General features: G+C 44.9%; 1 protein-coding gene across 12 annotated transcripts in view; it reads left to right on the top strand.

Moving 5' to 3' along the window:
* tenm4 (teneurin transmembrane protein 4) overlaps nucleotides 1-21018 on the top strand; it is a 143481-nt gene extending 122463 nt beyond the window's left edge. For all 12 annotated transcript variants that reach the window (XM_035623486.2, XM_035623490.2, XM_035623488.2 and 9 more), the window contains 6 exons: nucleotides 1503-1675; nucleotides 4620-4855; nucleotides 8486-8782; nucleotides 9622-11236; nucleotides 13413-13555; nucleotides 17833-21018. In XM_035623486.2, the coding sequence (XP_035479379.2) occupies nucleotides 1503-1675; nucleotides 4620-4855; nucleotides 8486-8782; nucleotides 9622-11236; nucleotides 13413-13555; nucleotides 17833-18591 (3223 nt within the window). In that variant the 3' untranslated portion in view covers nucleotides 18592-21018. The remainder of the gene's footprint in view (nucleotides 1-1502; nucleotides 1676-4619; nucleotides 4856-8485; nucleotides 8783-9621; nucleotides 11237-13412; nucleotides 13556-17832) is intronic.
* The last annotated feature ends 401 nt before the right edge of the window (nucleotides 21019-21419 follow it).

The following is a 21419-nucleotide window of genomic DNA, read 5'->3' as shown; positions in this document are numbered from 1 at the left end:
AGGCAACTAATTGAGACGGAGAGCGCCTGGGTCAGTGATCAAGCCGGGGTGTGCAGCATCGCTCTGGAAGGAGATTTCTGTCTCGTGGCCTCGGCCATTTTGGGCAGGGGTGATGGCAATACAGGAGCACCCCCTTCGTCGAATGAATTGAGCGAGTTGAGAGTGGTACGGCGCGGATGGCAAGCTTCCACTGCAAAAGCTGTGATTGTAAAAAAAGGGAGACTGAGCTGCTGATAAAATACAGGCAGTATCAAAAGAAAATCAAATGCGTTGGATATAAATTACTCTGCTATTTAGTATTTCCTGAAGTGGAAGACTGGGGGGTTGAAATGTATCTGCGGATCCCAGTCCCTTACAGTTGAAATCAGATAACGTTTATCTCGGGGAGATGATTCCTCTCTCACTCTTCCTCTCCATATTGGATATTTGAGATGGCAGCGCTGAGGAAATATCTGTACACCATCACCCACCGTCTCATTTATTAGAGGCTTTATTACGGCAGGCAGCAACATCGAAGGAGGGCTTTCCAATCTGTATTCAGCGCGCGGATGAAAGTCTTCATTCTAAGTAATGCACCGTTCACTCGACCCCCATTCTGGAACACTGGCAATGTGAGAGATTTCAAATTGTTCTATGCCGATGCGCGCTCTGAGTGAGATGAAACAATCTGGCCACTCATGTCCCTGTTTGTGATGAACTTACTGATTTTTTTTAAGGGTCGGGGGAGCTGCATCTCCTGAAAGAGTCGCACCCCGGTGCTCCTGTTTCATAGACTGTATCATGAGATTATGTGATACCGCTAATCTTTTAAACTAATAAGCAGATTTCCAAATGTGACACGGTGTGTGCTTTTCTCGTCTCGGCTGTGGCACTTTTCTTTTCTCCGTCAATAAACGCTTCCATCCTCTAAAGGTTACTTACAAGCGGAGCACCATTGCTATTCATCCCGCATTCGCACACTCGCTTCGCACAGTCGGAGGAGCTAGAAAAGTTCCAAATTGTTTGACTCGTTCGCCAGTTGTAAACTGCGGCAGACATTGGAGACTTTGTAGAAGTAGTGCTGATTGTTCTCCGGTGATTAAAGCTGATAATTTTGAGTTTTATTACCTCGGGCTGCCAACATCGATGGATTTGTTACTGTGTTTACTGCCTATGTTGACGCATTTTCACAATTTGTGACACCAAGAGGGAAATCTCAGGCGCCACAAAAAAACCTCTCAATTCCTACTGTAATTACTACTTGATCAGTTTATCCTGGATAGCAACTCATAATCACAGTAAATCTTGGATGACAGAGCAACTCATTAGTCACATTTATGTACGTGAATTTATGCAAACGTGACCTGCGTTTATGATTGTGACTGCTTCCTTATGATTTAACAAATCTCAACAGTGGCCTGGTAATGTTTTTCCTGGCAATAGTTACTGTTTACACACAGTTTCAGATGCCATGCCGCTGTTTTCCCCCCTTTTTTGGCTCACATCAGTGTTTTTCTCTGTAGGTATGACAATTATGGGCGTCTGACGAACATCACTTACCCGACGGGCCGAGTGAGCAGCTACCGTACAGATGGCGACAGCTCGGTCCGCGTCCAGACAGAGGGCTCCAACAAAGAGGATATCACCGTCACCACCAACCTGTCAGCCTCTGGCACCTTCTACACGCTCATGCAGGGTGAGTGTCTTTTACCGTAGCTCGTGGGTGGAGCTGGTGACGTTTAAGGTCTTTTATCAATGTTACTGCCAAAAACATGAACTTTGCCTCTGGTTTTCTCTAAACTAATGCTTTTTGTATCTGTTATGTACTTTATAATTGGGATTCTTTCATATTTTTAGACACATAGGGCAGAAATTTGGACTGAGGCCCTGATTTTAAAAGACGGATTGTACACAGTTTTAATAGTACCTTTTGCCTTTGAGTATAACATGGAGCAGTAACCACTGTGTAAGTCAAACTTCTGATTCTGTGAGGTGTGTTGTAGGGGCCAACAGCTCTATGTAGGATGTCCCAAGACAAGTAGGATTAGATGAGGTACCAGACAATGAGCAAATTCAGAGACTTGCGCTTTGGGATGGATCTTCTTCAAACTAGGGACGCCTGGAAAGGGAGACAAGCACCTCCTGACAAATTTTGATCGGGCTTTAGCCTTAGGAGCTGCCGCGATGTGGACCAGCCGCCAGTTTAAACAGGAACTACTCAGAAAGTAGTTCCAAGAAAATGTGTTTCCTGACTGTTATATGGCTGACTTTTCCAAATTATTATTTTTTACAGTTCTTTGAGCAGCATATAAAAAAGTCAATTTGCCCCCAGTCTTACCGTATTGAGGTGAAGGCGGACGTCGGGCACAGACTCCTGGGTAAATAGAACGCACACTCCCTGCATGGCTATATCCAGGAATTAGATTAAAAATCACATTTTGTGATTTGAGCGAGCAGACCTTTAAATGAAGATGTTATGTCTCATCGCTTATCAGCGGCAGAGCTTCCTCCCAGTAGCATTTACTGCAGCTCTGTTTTGGATAAAAAAAATTAGCAGTGCAACTTCCATTTACCAGAATGGAAATGAAATTGATTTTTCTATCATTAAACAAAGTGCTGGTTGTCCATACGAGATCCTCCAGGTTTAGGAAATTAAGCGAGAGGGGGCGGACTGATCTTGTGGCTGAGCCTGGTTTGTCTTATACATTTAGGCAAATGTAATATTTAGTTTTGTGCCCGGCCATCTACTTCATTGAGTGCCTGGCCATAGCTGGGAATTATCTGGACCTTCTTCAGTGTTGAAGACACCGTCCCGCCCACAGCCTTTCACCTGCTAATGTTTGCTTTCCGTTTGAGCGTGTCCCCCGCCCCCTGGTGCCGCTGGCTAACTGCAAAACTCTCTGAAATCGAAGAGGACAATCTCTGGTTTCTCACTCACGTAGGACTGGTCACCTCCGCGTCGCGACCTTGTCTCAGACATCTGCTCGCGAGGGAGGGCGGCGCCAGGAACTCTGCCGTTAATTAATTCCCTGTTGTCTGCTTTGTAAGCTTGCAACTGGGCGATCACATAACACATGAATGAATGCTCGGCCTTAAAGATTCCTTTCTGGTCATCTGTTAATGTGACTGTCCTCCTCAGGGCGAGCCTCACCACACAACGCAAGGTTAATTGTGTCGTTATCATTGTGTGGAGCTGATCATTTATTTTCACTCTAATCAGATGTAGATTCATCAAGGACATGCATACACTTGACAAATGTGAATATTGCGTTTAAATAGGTATGAAATCATAAAAATAGAGAGTTTGAAATAATGTAATTGTATTGCACTTAAGCATTAACCTCGAATACTAGAGTGGAAATTAATTAATGACTGAGTAGCAGGATATAATAACTAACTGTAACTATACTTTTTAAGCATGTAGGCTCATTGTGTTTTTAATCTTCAACAAAAACATGCTGATTTGTGTTTAATAACTGCAAACAGTGAGCCCTAAGCATGATGGTCAGGCGCACCGTTCCATCATTTGTTTTGTTTTAAGCAGACTACAGCCCCCTTAAATGTCAGCGCAGGGCCTGCCCCCCCCCCCCACCCCCCCCCACCCCCCCACCCCCCCATGCTCAACTGTATGCATGCATTAACGTGAACCTCCGAGTTCAGCACTATTTCCAGCTTCATCTGGTCTCGGAGGCCTCCTTTCGCTCGGCTCTGCCCCGGAGGCCTCTTGGTCAACCCCAAGGTGTTTGTGTGATGGAGAGAGGTACGGGCCAGTGCAAGGTCAGCCCTGCCTCCTCTACCCGTTTCTCTAGTCTCAGCAGCACAACATGTCCTGTGGCAGAAGGAGAAAAAAAAGATACAAAACCCCGGCTCATCACTTGACGTTCATTGTTGTTTTCTGTTCTAAATTAAGAAATTATCACAGACACTTTACCCTGACGTGTCAACACCAGCAAATGAAAGTGCATGTGTTGATTTTTCTTCTTCTTTTTTTTGTCTCTTTCTGTTAAATGAAGTCAACTAATGCAATTAACTAATGTAATGTTTGACAAGCCATTAATTTCCCTTTGTTCTTAATGAGAATAATATTCATCCTGGCCCCTGTCAGTCTACTGATAGGAGGCGAGAAGGAGACATCTCTGATGAATGTACATGAGCTGCTCAGTGGAAACATTAGTCACTGGTCTGGAGCTGGAACACAGGCGGCCGTCACCTGGGGACAGTAACAGACAGGCTCCGATTTATCCCCTGTGTGTGTGTGTGTGTGTGTGTGCGTGTGTGCGTGTGCTTTTACATTTCAACCTGCTTTCTCTGTGGCCACAGGCAAGCGAGAATCTTTGATAGTTTTCATCCCTCCATATCCTCAAGGCTGCTGCAACAGTTGTAAAACTTTACTGGCGCAGGGAAAACCTCTCACTATTGATCTTTGTTGTCACAGACCCAATATTATTGCTGGGGTTCGGTTAAATACTGCTGTTAATTCCTCTCTTTTTTGCTGAGCAGCCATTTTAAGGTCATCGTGTTTGTGTCCGACGGAGATGAATATTAGATTTAGTCCTCTTACATCAGCTACAAGGGGCTCTGATTGTTTCCTCTCCTTCCAATCTTGATTATAATCATTTTCCCCTATGCTCCCTCTGCAGATCAAGTACGCAACAGCTATTTTATTGGTCTGGATGGCTCACTGCGGCTGGTGTTGGCCAATGGCATGGAGGTGTCCCTGCACACCGAGCCCCACCTGCTGGCTGGCACCGTCAACCCCACAGTCAGCAAGAGGAACGTGACCCTGGCCATTGACAATGGCCTCAACCTGGTGGAGTGGAGGCAGAGGAAGGAGCAGGCCCGCGGCCAGGTCACTGTTTATGGACGCAGATTAAGGGTAAGCATGCCAGCTTGTTGGAAGTGACTTGTGCTCATACACACTCAAAGAAGATCACAAGGTGACTGTTTAAAAATGGATGAGAGTGAGAGGAAAAATTTCTATCTGGCTCAAGATGGAATTGAATTCCAGCCTCGTCCTGGACATGACTCCACTCACGGCAATTTATCCTTGAATGAAAAACCTCTGCATTCTTCGGCAGTAGTCTTGAGTTGTGGGCTGATGGATAGAAAACCATGTTCACTGCAAGACTTTGTTAGAAGGCTACTTTCAGGCCGACAGTAACAATGTGGGCTTCTTTATTCATTTCAATATGATTAAGAAGGCTTTTTATTAAAAAGTTTTTACTTTATTTTGGATCACATTGTGCTAAGTAAATGATGATTTTCATGCAAGATTATCCAGCAATGCACTGTAGTGGACAATCACTTTCGTGCACACATCCCATGTATTATACCTTGTAGCATTAAATAAGTGTAATTCTGTTGTTTTAGCTTGTTTCATTGACACAGATCGGAAAAAAAATGATTGGCATTTGGCACTGTAATAACTTTTGCAAAAATGAAACATCTTACCTCATAGCTACGAACTGCAGTGCAATGTTTTTAGATGTGTTGGCCTCTCGACTGCAAGATGTGGATCATATCAGAGCTTTTCACACCACACAAATATTGACATCTATCATCCATCTATCTACCTACGTACCTACATACACAGTAAATCAACAGTTTCCTTCTCATGATTGGATGGACAACCTAACCTACGTTACCATAAAGCATCTTGACATTAATATTTACACAGGCAGCATCGGTGAAAGATATATACTGATTGATTGGCGCATATTGTGTTTTTCCTTGGCTCTGCGAGGCAAGTCACAACTTTGTTTAAGCCGTCTCCCACATTCCCTGGGAAGTGACACGGCTAATGGGGAGGTGCCACTTTGTCTGTCGCTGGCTGTTCATTTAATGGCCCTGTTGTCCCTTTGGAAGTGAAAGCGTCTAATGTATGTTACAGACAATGGCCCCGGGGGCGAGATGGGAAATGGGAGCAGCCCTAATGGCAAGAACAGAGGGGATGAACAGAGCTGGAATCATTGAGCGACCTTGAGTGGCATGTCAAGTGATATTATGTGGGTGGCTGGGTGAGTGTGGTGGCAGCGCGCGAGTGCTGAGGGGGTGGTAGGGGGGGGGGGGGGGGGGGGGGGGGGGGTTCTAAAGAGGGATGCATGAGAAAAGGAGCGAGGCTTGACAGGTCTTTGTTCTGTTCGGGAATGAGCAAAGTATTCCGGTTGTTGCTTTTCTGTCTATGAAACTGTGAACTTTGTTACGTTGTGGAACTACACGTGCATAATGCTTGTCCTGTTCTGCCGTTCATTGTCCCGAGGGTGAGCAGGATTCCCGATGGGGCTCAGTTCGCCCCCTTCCACAGTGACATGTGCTACTCTGGCTCGCCCCCACCCCGCCTCCCACAATGTTCATGATTTATGTTGCCGAGGCACAATAATTGTTTCTCCACGGAAGAAAGCCCTCCTCTCAAAGTGGTTTGTGAATGTACGGTCGCCAGAATCCTCAACCACTTTAAAAAAATGAAAGAGAGAGAGAGAGACAGAGGAGTGCATCTCTGTATCAGCGTTTTATTACCACCATCGCGTCTTATAATGAAGGGCTGGTTGTTCGAAAAAGAATACAAGTCGGCAACAAATGCAGCAATAGATTTAGTTTTCTTTGTTTGCAGTGTTAGAATAAACATAGCTGATGTTATTAATGAAAGGGTAATTGTTGGAATTAATCATGAGAATTGACGAAAGGCATTTTCATTGGTAAAGTGACAGATTGAGATTGTCACTTGACACAGAAACTCAGGGGCGCTGATTGAAAGATCAGATGTTGCTGTCATGTTTCATGTTGAGGACAGTTAATTAAATATTGTCGGGCCTATTAGTCTTCTTCTTTTTTCGTCCACGCGTCTACTTTCTTTGAGAAGCTCCTTTTAGGGGTGATGTCCAATTTAAAATAATTCCTCATGAGCGGGTTTCCATTCTCATGGGATCGTGGGGAACTCTGCCGTGTCCGTTTTTTTTTCCACCCTGTTGAGTCTTTAGTGAACCTGCTCCTGGCATGAGGAACGTTCTCTCTCTTACACCCTATTTTCTTTTGGGGAGCAATCGCAACACAATCTTTTTGGACAGGTGGCAGGCCTGTGCTGCCTATGACTGCCTAAGTCACTTATCTTTAAGAATCTAAGTAGTTTAAGAAATGCCCAACAAGTGTAGCAATTTCACTTTAGTCAAGGACAGTCTGACAGCATGTGAAGGTAAAATAGAGGATAACGAATGCCGGCAACTCTTTCTATTCCCAGAGCCCCTGAGTCCCGGGTATGAGATTGTTTGAGATTGTTTGTGCCACTCCGAACCGCGCGCTGAATCGTTTTCCTCGTGAATCTGTTGCTTTTAGTGGAAATGAATCCTCTCAATTAGGTATCAGTGACCTTAATTGCCTCTGGTGTAATTGTCCCTGCACAGATGAGAGACCTAAGCGTTCTCTTTCTTCAGTGTGGGGAAAAAAAGAGAGGAAAAAGCGTGGCTTCTCAGCGAGCCCACTGCGACCTGCTCTGTGGCATTTGTCTGGACGGGAGCCAGGAGCAGCTCCATGAGCCGCCTTAAGATGTTTTTAAGCCTCGCCAAGTATTTTTAGCACACCTGAAGAGCAACTAGAAGGGGGGAAAAAAATCCATGATTGCAATACAGAGTCGGAGGGGTTGTTTTAAGGGACCCTCTTCGACCACATTTTCTAAAAACTATCAGATGGTATCCAAAGTAAGGGTTTATATGGGGATTTGCCCTGGCGTACAACCTTAAGTTGTTCTCTACCCTTGATTCGATTCATTTTTCCTCTCTGGCTTCTGCGTACATTGGCTGCTGACTGGGAAACATACTGTCAGCAATGTTGGTTGATCTTTTTTGACCAGAGCACAGGAGCTGCCTCCTTAAGTAAAGCAAGGCAGTGAGTGTGTTTGCCTCTGTGCTGACCCGGACATGGCCAGGAACGATTGCACCAGTCTGGAGCACTGCTCTGCCTCTGATCACAGCGAAGCCAACGGTCACGTGAGCCGCCGCATACATCCAAAATAGGCAAACAATGCAAAGTGTCATTTATACAATCTTGCGAGTCACACAGCTGAAGAATTGATTATTTCTCTCCTCTTTTTCCAATTTACAGAAATAGCTAAATAAAATGAGAGTCATCTGCGCCTGGTAACCAAGCAGTGGGAAATGAATTTAATGATCAATGTGGCTCTAATGTTTTGTGCATGAATAGGCACACTCCCTCTAATACTGCGGAAATTTTACACAAACAAAGAAATATGGTAATTCTTATAATTTCATCACTTCAGTGGCTCCTGCAGTCCTGAGATACAGCTCCTCTGCTGTAATTAAAAGCTGTGAATAGAAATAAGAATATAGAATTATCGCTTGGTGATTAAGGCTCTCCTCATAAGGTCCCACCTTGGAAGAGTCGTGCACCATTTCCTCTCTGTCATTCCAGGCTGCCTAACATGTTAATTTCCTCTTGGTGGAGCAGCCGTGGTCAAATTAAAAGTTTCTTATCCCCTGCTTCTTCACCTCCGTAGGTTCATAACAGGAACTTGCTGTCAATGGACTTTGATCGAATCACCAGGACAGAAAAGGTGTACGATGACCACAGGAAGTTCACATTACGGATCCACTACGACCAAGCCGGACGGCCAACCCTGTGGGCGCCAAGCAGTCGCCTGAACGGGGTCAATGTCACCTATTCCCCCGGAGGGCATGTGGCAGGCATCCAAAGAGGCACCATGTCCGTACGCATGGAGTACGACCAGAACGGCAGAATCACCTCCCAGATATTTGCTGATGGTAAATCTTGGAGCTACACATACCTGGAGAAGGTAGGAATTGTTGGTGCTGTAACAATAATAAAATGGTTTAAAGATTTTTTAAAAATACGATAGGACTTGTTGTACCATTAAATTGTGGAGTTGTCTTGAGACTGGAGTTAAAAGTTGACTTGTGAATACTTCAGCTGTTTGTGCGGCATTATCTCAGTCTCTCTAGCGCAGATATCAACAGAAATGTGATTAAAACCTGTCTGGTGCACCACAGACGTTAGACTCTGTTATGGTCTGACAGCAAAGTTCAACCTGAAAGAGTGAAATGTCACTTTCTACTTACTAATTGAAGGCGAGCTTCTTGGGGAAAAGGCCAGGTGCTGTGATTTCTCCAGCGCATACATGTAATATGAAAATGGCACCTTGTCAATTGGCTTTTCGGTAACCTCTCAATGCTGATATGCCGGCAGCCTACTGTGACAGCCACAGAACGGATTTAAACACTTCATTTAATGGTCTGAGAAGGGCACAAACAGAATTTTGTTCAGTTCTCTCACAAGGTTAAGATCAAAAGATTGAATAAACAAGAAACAAGCAGCGTGCATCTCTTAAGGAAAATCTTAATGCTGGAGGAATATCAATAACCCTTCTTTCAAAATGGAAATTGGATTTGGTCTGACTCTGTCTTGAATGAATAATATGTTATCGCTTTTGACATTTTGCTCATCCTTTATGCGGTATAATGTGTCTGGTACATTCACAGCCTACACTGTATGGCTAAAAGTAATGCCTATCTAATGGTGTTTAATTTTTTTGTGTTTTTTTATCAAATAATTTGTCAAACTCTTAAACTGTATTGAAATTGCTGACAAGGTTTGTGTTTCCTCTTCTCTTTACAGTCCATGGTACTACTGCTCTACAGCCAGAGGCAATACATCTTTGAATTCGACAAAAATGACAGACTCTCCTCTGTGACCATGCCCAACGTGGCACGGCAGACCCTGGAAACCTCCCGCTCCATTGGCTACTACAGAAACACCTACCGGCCCCCTGAAGGCAACGCTTCAGTGCTTCAGGACTACAGCGAGGACGGTCAGTTGCTGCAGACAACCTACCTGGGCACAGGCCGCAGGGTCATCTACAAATATGGCAAGCTGGCCAAGCTGCTGGAAATTCTCTATGACACCACGCGCATCGGTTTCTCCTACGACGAGGTGGCCGGCATGCTGAAAACAGTCAACCTGCAGAGTGAGGGTTTTACCTGCACCATCCGCTACCGGCAGATCGGCCCGCTGATCGACAGGCAGATTTTCCGCTTCAGCGAAGAGGGCATGGTGAACGCCAGATTCGACTACGTCTACGACAACAGCTTCCGAGTGACCAGCATGCAGGCTGTCATCAATGAAACCCCGCTGCCGATCGACCTGTATCGCTACGACGATGTGTCCGGCAAAACAGAGCAGTTTGGCAAATTTGGGGTGATCTATTACGACATCAATCAAATCATCACCACGGCAGTGATGACCCACACCAAGCACTTTGATGCTTACGGCCGAGTGAAGGAGGTTCAATACGAGATCTTCCGCTCGCTCATGTACTGGATGATGGTGCAGTATGACAACATGGGCCGAGTGGTGGCCAAGGAGCTGAAAGTTGGGCCTTATGCCAACACCACGCGCTACACATACGAGTATGACGCCGACGGTCAACTCCAGGTAGTCTCCATCAACGACAAGCCTCTGTGGAGGTACAGCTATGACCTCAACGGCAACTTGCACCTCCTCAGCCCTGGAAACAGTGCGCGCCTCACGCCACTACGCTATGATATCAGAGACCGCATTACTCGCTTGGGAGATGTCCAGTACAGGATGGATGAGGATGGTTTCCTCAAGCAGCGAGGAAATGAATACTTTGAGTACAACTCAGCCGGCCTGCTGATCAAAGTGTACAACAAAGTGAGCGGTTGGAGCATCAAATACCGTTACGACGGCTTGGGCAGGAGGGTGTCGAGCAGAAGCAGCATGGGCCACCACCTGCAGTTCTTCTATGCCGACTTATCCAGTCCCACCCGGGTCACGCATATGTACAATCACTCCAGCTCCGAGATAACTTCCCTGTACTACGACTTACAGGGACACCTGTTTGCCATGGAGCTAAGCAGCGGGGATGAATTTTATGTGGCCTGTGATAACATAGGCACCCCTCTGGCTGTGTTCAGTGGCTCAGGCCTCATGATCAAACAGGTTCTCCACACTGCGTTCGGAGAGGTGTACCTCGACACCAACCCCAACTTCCAGGTAATCATCGGCTACCAGGGAGGCCTGTACGAGCCTCTCAGCAGACTGGTCCACATGGGCAGACGGGACTACGATGTCCTCGCCGGCCGCTGGACGACGCCCGACCACGAGATCTGGAAACGTCTCAACAGCAACCACATTGTGCCGTTCAACTTGTACATGTTCAAGAATAACAACCCCCTCAGCAACAACGAGGAGATAAAGTGCTACATGACTGGTAAGTTCACACTGGGATGAGAGGCTCCGAAAAAATTCACCCAGCCCACTTTAGCAGAGGATGGAAGCTTGGTGTTAGTAAGTAACAAAATGTTCACAGAAATTTTTCAAACCATAGCTTACATCCTCTGCAAAGCAGCAACTTGTCAGGGCCACATTTTAAGCATTGAGCCACTGTCTACTGTATTTAAGAGTCAAAGGCAGAAATTTCTGTGTACATAACAGCTGTAAATGAAGATTCGTAGGAGGCCGGCCCCAAGTGATTTGTATTGTTAACAGTTTCAGTAACTGTATGTATATAAATAGCAGTTGACAGATGTTAAGCGAGTGTCTCTAGATGCAAGTAGTTTTTAGAAGTCGCTAAAATGATACGTATGGGGGGGGGCGGGGGCATATCTTAAGCCTCAGTCAGGTGTGAAGCTGTGATTGCTCTCAGCTCAGCAAACTATACTCTTTTTCAGGTGTTTGTGCTGAGTTTAGTGAGCGTTTATTCTTAACAACAAGCCACAAATAGAAGAACAGACCCTGCCTGCCAAAATGAAATTTGAAAATTGAAATGCAGCGTGCTAGAGAGGTTTTCAATAGCTTCCTCACTGGGACGTTGAGGTTGTTTTTCGGCTCTGGTGTGTGTGTGTGTGTGTGTGTGTGTGTGTGTGTGTGTGTGTGTGTGTGTGTGTGTGTGTGTGTGTGTGTGTGTGTGTGTGTGTGTGTGTGTGTGTGTGTGTGTGTGTGTGTGTGTGTGTGTGTGTGTGTGTGTGTGTGTGTGTGTACGCATGCATGTTGCTTTGCATGCAAAAACCCATGAGCTTGTGCGTGTGCCCAGTGGCAATCGTTTTGAAAGTGCTCAAAGGGAACAATGCTGTACGGCAAAGCCCCCCCCCTCTGTTGTCAAGTGCTCAGGTCCCTTCCCAGAAATATCACATCGTTCTGTGTTGCTTTGTGATAGGGAGGAGGTAAATGGCAGCGAAAGCACCCCAGTGGAGAAGGAGAGCACAATAGATCCATAGAAGCGTCAGCCAGGGCCAGTGGTATCAACCTCTCCGGCTGGAAGTTAAACAGCATTGTCAAGGCTACTCACTGACCACCGCTGTGGTTACAGCAAACGATTTCAGCCAGATCTCATTCACACGTCTGTGAGATATAATTCTCTGTTAATTATGCCCTTATATTTTTTTAAATAACGCTCATGCTGGTTGTGAAATCCTTTTTATTTTTTTTTAAACTGTAGACAATACTGAGAGGGACAGCGGTCAACAAAGCCTCGTAGCCAAACGGAGAAGGCGTTCGGCTTCACCGACCGCCATCGGGGGCCTTGGAATGCTAAGCAGCCTGTTAGATGTACTGTAGTGGCTGTGTCTCAATTGTGATTGATAGCGCTGACATTTCCATTCCTTTCACCAAATTGCCCGGGTCCTTTCCTTGTCCTCAAACAAATTCTTAATTAAAGACGCTTTGTCAGGTGCAACAGTGTGGCATTGCCGGTCTGTGACCCCCCCCCCCCCCCGAGTGTCACAGCAATGATTCCGCTGTCCATAACCACTGCATTGAAAGGGGCAAGTAACAAATGGCTCCGATTTAACAGGCTCTTTCTACATGTCCTACATGTTTTTTTGAGGTTGTTTTCAGAATGGATGACAACTTATCGCAGGGAACTTGGCAGCTGGACTTTACAAACACGGCACCGGTCGGCTGCCGCGTGATGACCCGCATTTAAACGATTGCGTGGATTTGAATCCACCTTCCTGCTTTTTAGCATCTCGTCAGGATTGCAGAAGAACCTGCCGAGTCTTTGGAATGTCCTGTGTCGACGCCTCGGCTGCGTTTGAAATGATATGAAATTACAGTGTTTAATTATCAGCGCAGCGGATGCCCGGAGATATCGCTTGGCATTTCTGGGAACCCGGCTGTGTGTCATTAGTGTGGCACCTGCGGGAGTGGACATGAATCATCGCCGCCAGCTCGAGTGTTTATTACCTGCTTGTCCACTTTCACAAACAAATCAAGTGCTCGGACCGAGTGAGGAGTATATTAAGGGGACAGACACTCACGCTGCAGAATCTCCACTGTTAAAGTCGAACAATTGAAATCTTAGGGTTCAGGATCCACAGTATAACACTATAATAACTACATATACATATATGCATTGACTGTTTGTTTTTTTTATGGCTGCTTTGCAGATGTGAACAGCTGGTTGGTGACCTTCGGCTTCCAGTTGTACAACGTCATCCCTGGCTATCGGAAACCGAACACGGAGGCCATGGAGCCGTCCTACGAGTTGGTCCGGACCCAGGTCAAGACGCAGGAGTGGGACAGCACAAAGGTAAAATCAGTCGCCCTCTCCTATTCCACCTTACGCCCACCGCCACCCCCTTCTTTTCCTACATGATTAGCAAATAGACATGCTCTATTTAGCCAGACTCCCAGAGGAGCTGCCAGCTATCAGGCCAAAACACAGCCCAGTGAGCCAGGTCCCTGCCCCTATAGTCCTCATCTTGGGGAAAGGGGGTCAGGCTAAACAGCTCTTGTAATCGTCCTGCCATTAGGGAAATTCACTCTCGATTCCCTCCACCACTGGCCATTGATTTCATCTCAGTCTTACACCGTTAGCCAAGGTCTGAGAAGTACCAGACATGCTCTGATTCCCGCGTTTATCAGCCCTTTTAAGTTCCCCCCCTACTCACCTGAATTATTGAAGAGGCCAATGTTGTTGTCTGGGGTTGGGTGACAGCTTGACTAGTGAATGCCACCCGCCGGGAGGTCAGATTCCTGTTGAGTGACACTCTGGCTGCTACCTTAACACAGTGGGGATTTGTTGTGATTTAAAATGTGTTCTCAGATATTTATAAGCCTAAAAGCTTATGATACAATACAAGGTTATCCCAATCTCTGACCCCTGAGCAGCCATCCATGATAAGCAGGCAAACCATCCAGGCATATTGAACTGAGAAAGCAGTGCTGTAAAAAAAAAAAATATGGAAGTAGAAATCTCACTTGTGTCCTCATCTAGCATAGACGCTTTGGAAGGGTTAATGTCTAAGCTGCCTGGGACTGACTCACGCAGGCTGCCTGTGCCTGATAGTCCACAGAGAATCTCTCAAGTCACCCACGGTACCAATCTACAAAGGAGCGGCAACAGAGAAAATATCTAATTCAATCCAAAGACATCCCAGCAATTTCCATTTCAAATATTTGAGCGTAGATACTGCATGATTGAAAAGCATTGTAGATTAGAAAGAATAAATGCAACACTTTTTTTCTTTTCTTTTTTTTTTTCAGTCGCAGTTCTGACTAAAAAAGTGGCTACATCAGACCTGACGGTTTAATCAACATTTTCAATGATTGACTACTTAATCCGTTTAATTACCAATGATGTCAACGTCAAACTCTGTGTTTCTGTTTTTTGTACATTTTATTTTCACCCCTCTGTTTCTTAGAAGCACTCTAGATAAAAGTACTTGCTGAGATTGAATTAGCCGTGTATGAATCCATATTCCGTTTGCTTTACTCAGAAACAATAAACAGAAGGTTGATCCATTTAAGGAATAATATAAATGAAAGCTCGAGTTTTATCCACAAACCTTTCAAGTGCATATTCAAGAACATCCATGATGGACTGTGATATCTCTAAAACATCCTGTAATGGAGGCTTTAAATAGCTAAAAAAAATTGCCTTGATTTGAAGATTTTGCTTGCATTTAGTGAGGAAGCTCTTCCGTCAGCACACCTCTGAAGTTTGTACAGTAAATGGTATACAAGGAAAGATTGAGATAATTAGGCCTCACCCCGCTCACAAGCCGAGGCATGATTTATCTTATCTGGAAATCCTGCCTAGTTCATTTGTGCTCTCGGCTGGTTAATGCCATGTTGATCCTCGATGCAGATGGCCAGACCGGCCTAATTAAATATAGGGTTCTTTGAAGCATGAACAGCTTTCAAACTGCACATGTATATACCTGGTACACTTTATTTCTATTTCATACAGGGAGGAAAGTATGCCTGCCTTTCTTTCTCCTTTCATTTAATCCCCTTATTTCGCCGTCCTGCTGAATCCGCACCCAGATTGAAAAATGCCGTGAGGGGCCAGACGGATGAGGTTTGCGCTGCACAAGGCTTGATATTTCATTCTGGGCTGTGCTGGAGGCTGATTGCACCCCATGCTATGTGAGCGATGCCTCTCTGGGAGTGTCCCGGGAGGCTGTTTCAGTAAAGTGGAGGACATTGCCCCCTTTTCCTCCTGATGCCTCTCGGGCTGCTGACCGGGTCACACTGTTGGCACGGTAAACAAACATGGAGTGGCATGGTGTGAAGTGTCCCCCCAGGCCGTCGCTCTTCAGGGGCCCAAGAGCACAGCTGCCCCCCTCGCTGTCGTATGTTTCCCCTACATGCAGGATCTGACGTGGTGTCACAGATGTATTAGTCACTGCTCCACACCACTCAACCACGCCCAGTCCCCCGGCCTGTTGTCCCCGTCTAATGAGACAGTGCGACAGAATAAGAAACTGTCAGGGGGTCTTTGAATGTGACTGGACGACAAAAAACTCCTGATGTCTCCCACAGCTTCTGATCTTTTGGGCGAGGGCTGGAAGGCGCAGTGTTTAAACAGCCTTTTTGAGGCCACCGTCTCACTGCTGGCCAGCGTCCATTGCACATCACATTCCCCCGTTTGAGCAATCTCTCGTTTTTCCGGGGGAGTTTCTTTTGTCAAGTAGTATTAGGATAAAATATGAATTTTGTTTTGGACCCATAGACGAGTTCTTGTTTTACGCACATGACCGGGAGCGTGCAAATTCAGGGTTACAAAACCGCTTTGGTAGCTGGTCCCAATGTTGTACTGTAGTCAACCACTGCAATCAACGCAGATTCCTGTGGACGCAATGATAAAAATCGATTCCACAGTTAGATCTGACTTGTCCTCCATTTGCATATTAATATAATATCATGTAAAATGTTAGTCAACAACAGCCGACTGTCAGTATAAGACAGGTTTCCCATTTACGAACAACGGCTGATGGATGGGACGCAATTTTTTTTTAACCACGTCATCTCTGGCAGCTGCGTGTTCCAGTGGGGAACAGCAGCTAGTTGGCCTGTGTGTCCAAAAACATCAGATGAAAGCACGGGTTGAACTTAAAAGCACAACATTAGCATTAAAAAAAAAAAGGAAAACACCTAACGTTGTCATGCTGTGTGCACGCTGCACAAGTTCTGCATACTGGTTATTGTATTTGTAACATTAGCATATGAAAATCCTGCTCTTCCCTCACAATACACCAGGCACTGCATACTTCCCGCTGTGTTAAAGTAATGCTAAATCTAATATTGGAGATGACTGCAGTGTAAAGAGGCTGAGCGTTATTGGATAGCCCACACAGGATCATGAAAAGAAACTGTATACCTACACGCAGCAACGTTTCCGTCCGACTTCTGCTCCTTTACAGATAAATGATGAATAAAATGCAACAAAAATATACGTCAAACATAAAATATTCATGAAGCAGCCTTTAAATACACAGTAACGGTCTGACCTTAAAACTGGTGTTTATTCCTGCAGTTCACAGCATCCAGATAAAAAAAACATAGTTTAACAGATGATTATGCTCAATAAGCCCAACACAGCGTTTCATGTTTATCTCAAATATATAAGACCTCAGTCGTTTTGGGATGTTTTCTGACCACACCCCTCTTGCGCACATCCAGACCCATCTGTATAAGTGACGAGCTGTAATACTGTACACGAGTCACCGACAGATCCCTGTTTCGTATTTGCCGCAGCGTGGCTGTCAAAAGACAGTAATTTCAGCCTTTTTTCCAAAATATCATGCCTGTCACAAGTGATCAGAGAGATCTGCATCCGCTAAGAAGCACCTCTGCTGCTCACCTGGACTGTGTGCCTCACAGATGTGATTTTTGCCTTTGATAATGGATGTGAAACAATAATAGAATTATTTTTGTACATAACATGTTCAAAAATATTTAATCAACGTAAGAATGGAATTTTTTTGTACCACTTATAAGATTTTATATATCCCGTCAATAGTGAAATAAATTCATACACATACACGTATATTTTATATATGTAGTTGACGTTATAATATTACTTACGTGAATATAAAGTAATGAAACAGAAAACTTTGCTATTTACTAACTGAAAGATACCATAACATTACTGGGTTGTGCCCCTCCTGTTCTAACTTTGAATGGTAAGGGTGAATTTGTGCGTACATGTGTGTGTGTGCCCCATCACATTAACACGCTTTACAAAAGGTGTTGAGTCATTCCATTTCAGTCAAACACATTAACACAAAAAAAAAAGAATGGCTTAGCACGGAATTTCAGATGTTTGAGGTGCTAATGAAACAGCATCTGGAAGCGGACACTGCTGCTTATTCCCCATTTAGAGCAGGGTTAGGGTAACGGGTTAAGATCGCAAGTGTGAGGCAATCAGAAGTGAATGTTTGGTTAAATATATGGAAGAACTTCTCCAAACAAGCATGATATGGTGTAAATTAATGTTTGCTCAGAGAACACGCGGAAATGATATTTTACTGCGCGGGGTTTAGGGGTGCCTAACTAAACAGTGTCGTCTTTGTTTTGCAGTCCTTGCTGGGCGTTCAGTGTGAAGTTCAGCGGCAGCTGAAGGCCTTTGTGAAGCTGGAGCGTTTTGGCCAGATCTACAGAGCCAAGAGTGCCGGATGTCCTCAAACGGAGAGCAAGAAGATCTTCGCCTCTGGTGGCTCCATCTTCGGGAAGGGGGTGAAATTCACCATCCGGGAAGGTCGCATCAGCACTGACATCATCAGTTTAGCCAATGAGGACGGGCGCCGCATGGCGGCGGTTCTGAACGACGCGTTCTACCTTGAAGACCTCCACTTCACCATCACAGGGACGGACACGCACTACTTTGTCAAACTGGGCTCAGTGGAGGGAGACCTGGCGCTCATCGGCATGACGGTGGGCCGCCGCACGCTGGAGACCGGGGTCAACGTGACGGTGTCTCAGGTCAACACAGTTGTCAATGGCAGGACTAGGCGCATTACTGACATCCAGCTCCAGTACGGCGCCCTGTGTCTGAATACGCGTTACGGCAGCAGCGTGGACGAGGAGAAGGTTCGCGTACTGGAGCTGGCCCGGCAGAGAGCTGTCGCGCAGGCCTGGGCCCGGGAGCGCCAGAGACTGAGGGATGGAGAGGAGGGCTCGCGGACCTGGACAGAGGGAGAGAAACAACAGCTCCTGGGCTCGGGGAAGGTGCAGGGCTACGATGGATACTACGTGGTTTCGGTCGACCAATACCCTGAGCTGGCGGACAGTGTCAACAACATTCATTTCATGAGACAGAGCGAAATGGGCCGAAGGTGACATGAACATGAGGCTCTGGAGTGACAGACTCACGTGTAGGACATGGGACTTCTTGCCAAAGACAGTTGTGTACATGACCACTTTTCTTTTTTTTTCTTTGACTGTGCTCAACTTGGTTTTTAATATACTGTTAAAAAAGGAAGAAGAAAAAGAGTAAAAACATGGTTGCAATCAGTTGCACTGTATTAATAGAAGAGTGCCCTTCTCCTTTTGAAAATTCTTTAACAGTCTTTGCCCTTCAAGTGCGGCTGCTAGAGGATGGGAATTCTTGCGACGTCTGTGACTTATTTTTGTGACTCCATTTCCTCATCCCTGTTGGTGATTCTGTTCAAAGGAATCCAAGAGGAGTATTGGTAATGCATTATGTTCACTGGCCCACTCTGGTGACAGACTTGCAGATTGTTATTCAAAAGCTCGCTCCATTCTGCCTTTTTCCGCGCCTCAGCCAAGGAGATTCCTCCTCTTTTAATCACTTCTTTTTTATACTTGAAACCCTCACAGCCCCAGTCATCCATAAGTAATGATAGAGATTTCTGTTGGCGGTAGAGCCCTTCATCAAAACCTCCAGCTGTACTTGTCAAGGCACCTTCGTTTGTGTGATGTCTTGTAATTCCTGAAGAGGAGGCCTGATGCCCGTCTGCGGTCCAAGCTTGGAAGGCTTCAGTGCACCCCGACAGTGCATGTCCATGGCCTTTATCCATGAACTACAAAATTAGCAAAAACTGCTTGATCATGCTTAAAATGTTTGGTAAAGCCAACAAAGGGATATGAGGTCACTTTTTTAAAATTCTGTGTGCGTTTTCTTTTCGACTGGAATTGTTGTTGTTTTGTTTACCCAAGTAAGACAAAATGAAAAACAGAGTAAATTGTCCTTTTTTTTTTCTTTTTTAGACTGTGATCAAACAACTCAATTATGAAAATAGCGAGGAGCCAACAAAAATACTGTGGAAAGTAATGTGTGTATTAAACAACAAAAAGTATTTTACAGGAATGGTTTTGAATTACATTTTTAGTTTTGTTTTATAAATAGCTATATGAATTAACAGTATAACAAATGTGAATTTAAAAAAAAGAAAATGTGAACTATTGTCCCTCTTATTGTTAATTGTTGTACTTGAACAATACTTAAGGATGTTTCGACACATGGAATAAACTTTGACAGGCGGTTTAGTTTAAAATCATTTACTGTGGGGGGGTTTTATTAGACCAGCTACGTTTTACTGATCTCTATTGCATATGAAAGGCAGTGTTTATTTTACAATTGAGTTCAAGTCAGTATTCCTCACCACAATGTCCTGTCAGATAAAGTTTGGAAATATTTTTCATAAGTGACGAAGATGACTGAAGAAACAAATCTCATTGGTGTGCTCACGTATTGGCTGCTCAGATCTATAGGCTTCGAATTGTGTTGTGGGCGAGGCAAAGATACAATTTGCCTTTGCCCTAAGGGCTGCCTGCAGGTCAACAAAGTGCTTTCATTCTCCAGAATGGGACTCCACTGGGTCCCGTGGCTGGCTGAAATGCATTAGACCTGCAGGTGTACTAGTTCCCGTTTACAGACTTAAGGTCTTCTTTACACGCCAACCTTGAAAATAACCAACGTGGACACATTCTAGCTCTCATATGTGTGTGTGTGTGTGTGTGTGTGTGTGTGTGTGTGTGTGTGTGTGTGTGTGTGTGTGTGTGTGTGTGTGTGTGTGTGTGTGTGTGTGTGTGTGTGTGTGTGTGTGTGTGTGTGTGTGTGTGTGTGTGTGTGTGTGTGTGTGTGTGTGTGTGTGTGTGTGTGTCAGTGGAGTCTGCAAAGGACAATTAGAAATCGGCGCACTTTCGAAAATTGCGCTTCACGTGAAAACATAAGAGGAGTCGAATTTTGGAGTGGTGACATCGATTTGACTTGTGGTACTGTTCGGACTATGCCAAGCCACGGCACGCTCTCGACTTTCTCATCGTCTTTCCATCAAACACTTAAACTCCACACTTAAACTTGTTTTGCGTGTGTGGAGGCGGTGGGAGCATGACTGAGTGTCTCACTCTGTACAAACATTCAAGAAAACAGTACACGGTTGCTTTTACTTTGATTTTTTTCTTATTATTATTTTCTGCTGTTGGTTGATTCAGTGACGTTTTGTTTCCCAAAAAAAAAAAAAATACGTATGCTCAACATAATATGAATGAAGGATATTTGCATTGTGGAATATTGCACTGAGAACTGTTGCGTCATAAGACTGTATCTTTTTCTAACGTTTTGGACTCATTTTGAGTTTCGGTTTGTTCTCAACACTGTGTTTTTAGCGCTTCTCTTTGACTATGTAAATATGAAGAAGTAAGCTGTAAATAAAATGCAAATGTAGATACCTCTTAGAGCTACATCGGTGACCCTGTGTAGTCTTAAGGTAGAAAAAAAATAAAGGGAATATTTTGTGTTTATTTTTGGTATTTTGTTTTTTATATGCTGTGTATTCCATATGACACACTGACTTGAGACAATCAGTTAGATTCTCTCTCATATTGACTTAACTACCACACCTTGACGTATATTACGCTTATTATTATTATTATTAATAATTATGGACATGTTATCTGTCCATCCGTGGTATGTTATACGTACGGATACACCAGCTCTCACCCTAACACATTTCAGAAGGCTTCAATGAGGCTAATTTGATGCAATATGATAATGTAATAATACCCCATGTGCCATTATTTAGTGAGACATGCACTACCACCTGTTTAAACCAGGAATCCATTACATCCTCACATGGAGTGAACATGTGCTCCATCACCAGCGCATAATAGAGACGAGTGTTCGGGGAGCACACGCTTGGGTC

Source organism: Scophthalmus maximus, chromosome 11 (assembly GCF_022379125.1).
Source record: "Scophthalmus maximus strain ysfricsl-2021 chromosome 11, ASM2237912v1, whole genome shotgun sequence".
Lineage (NCBI taxonomy): Eukaryota > Metazoa > Chordata > Actinopteri > Pleuronectiformes > Scophthalmidae > Scophthalmus > Scophthalmus maximus.
This window is presented reverse-complemented; position numbering and strand designations above follow the sequence as displayed.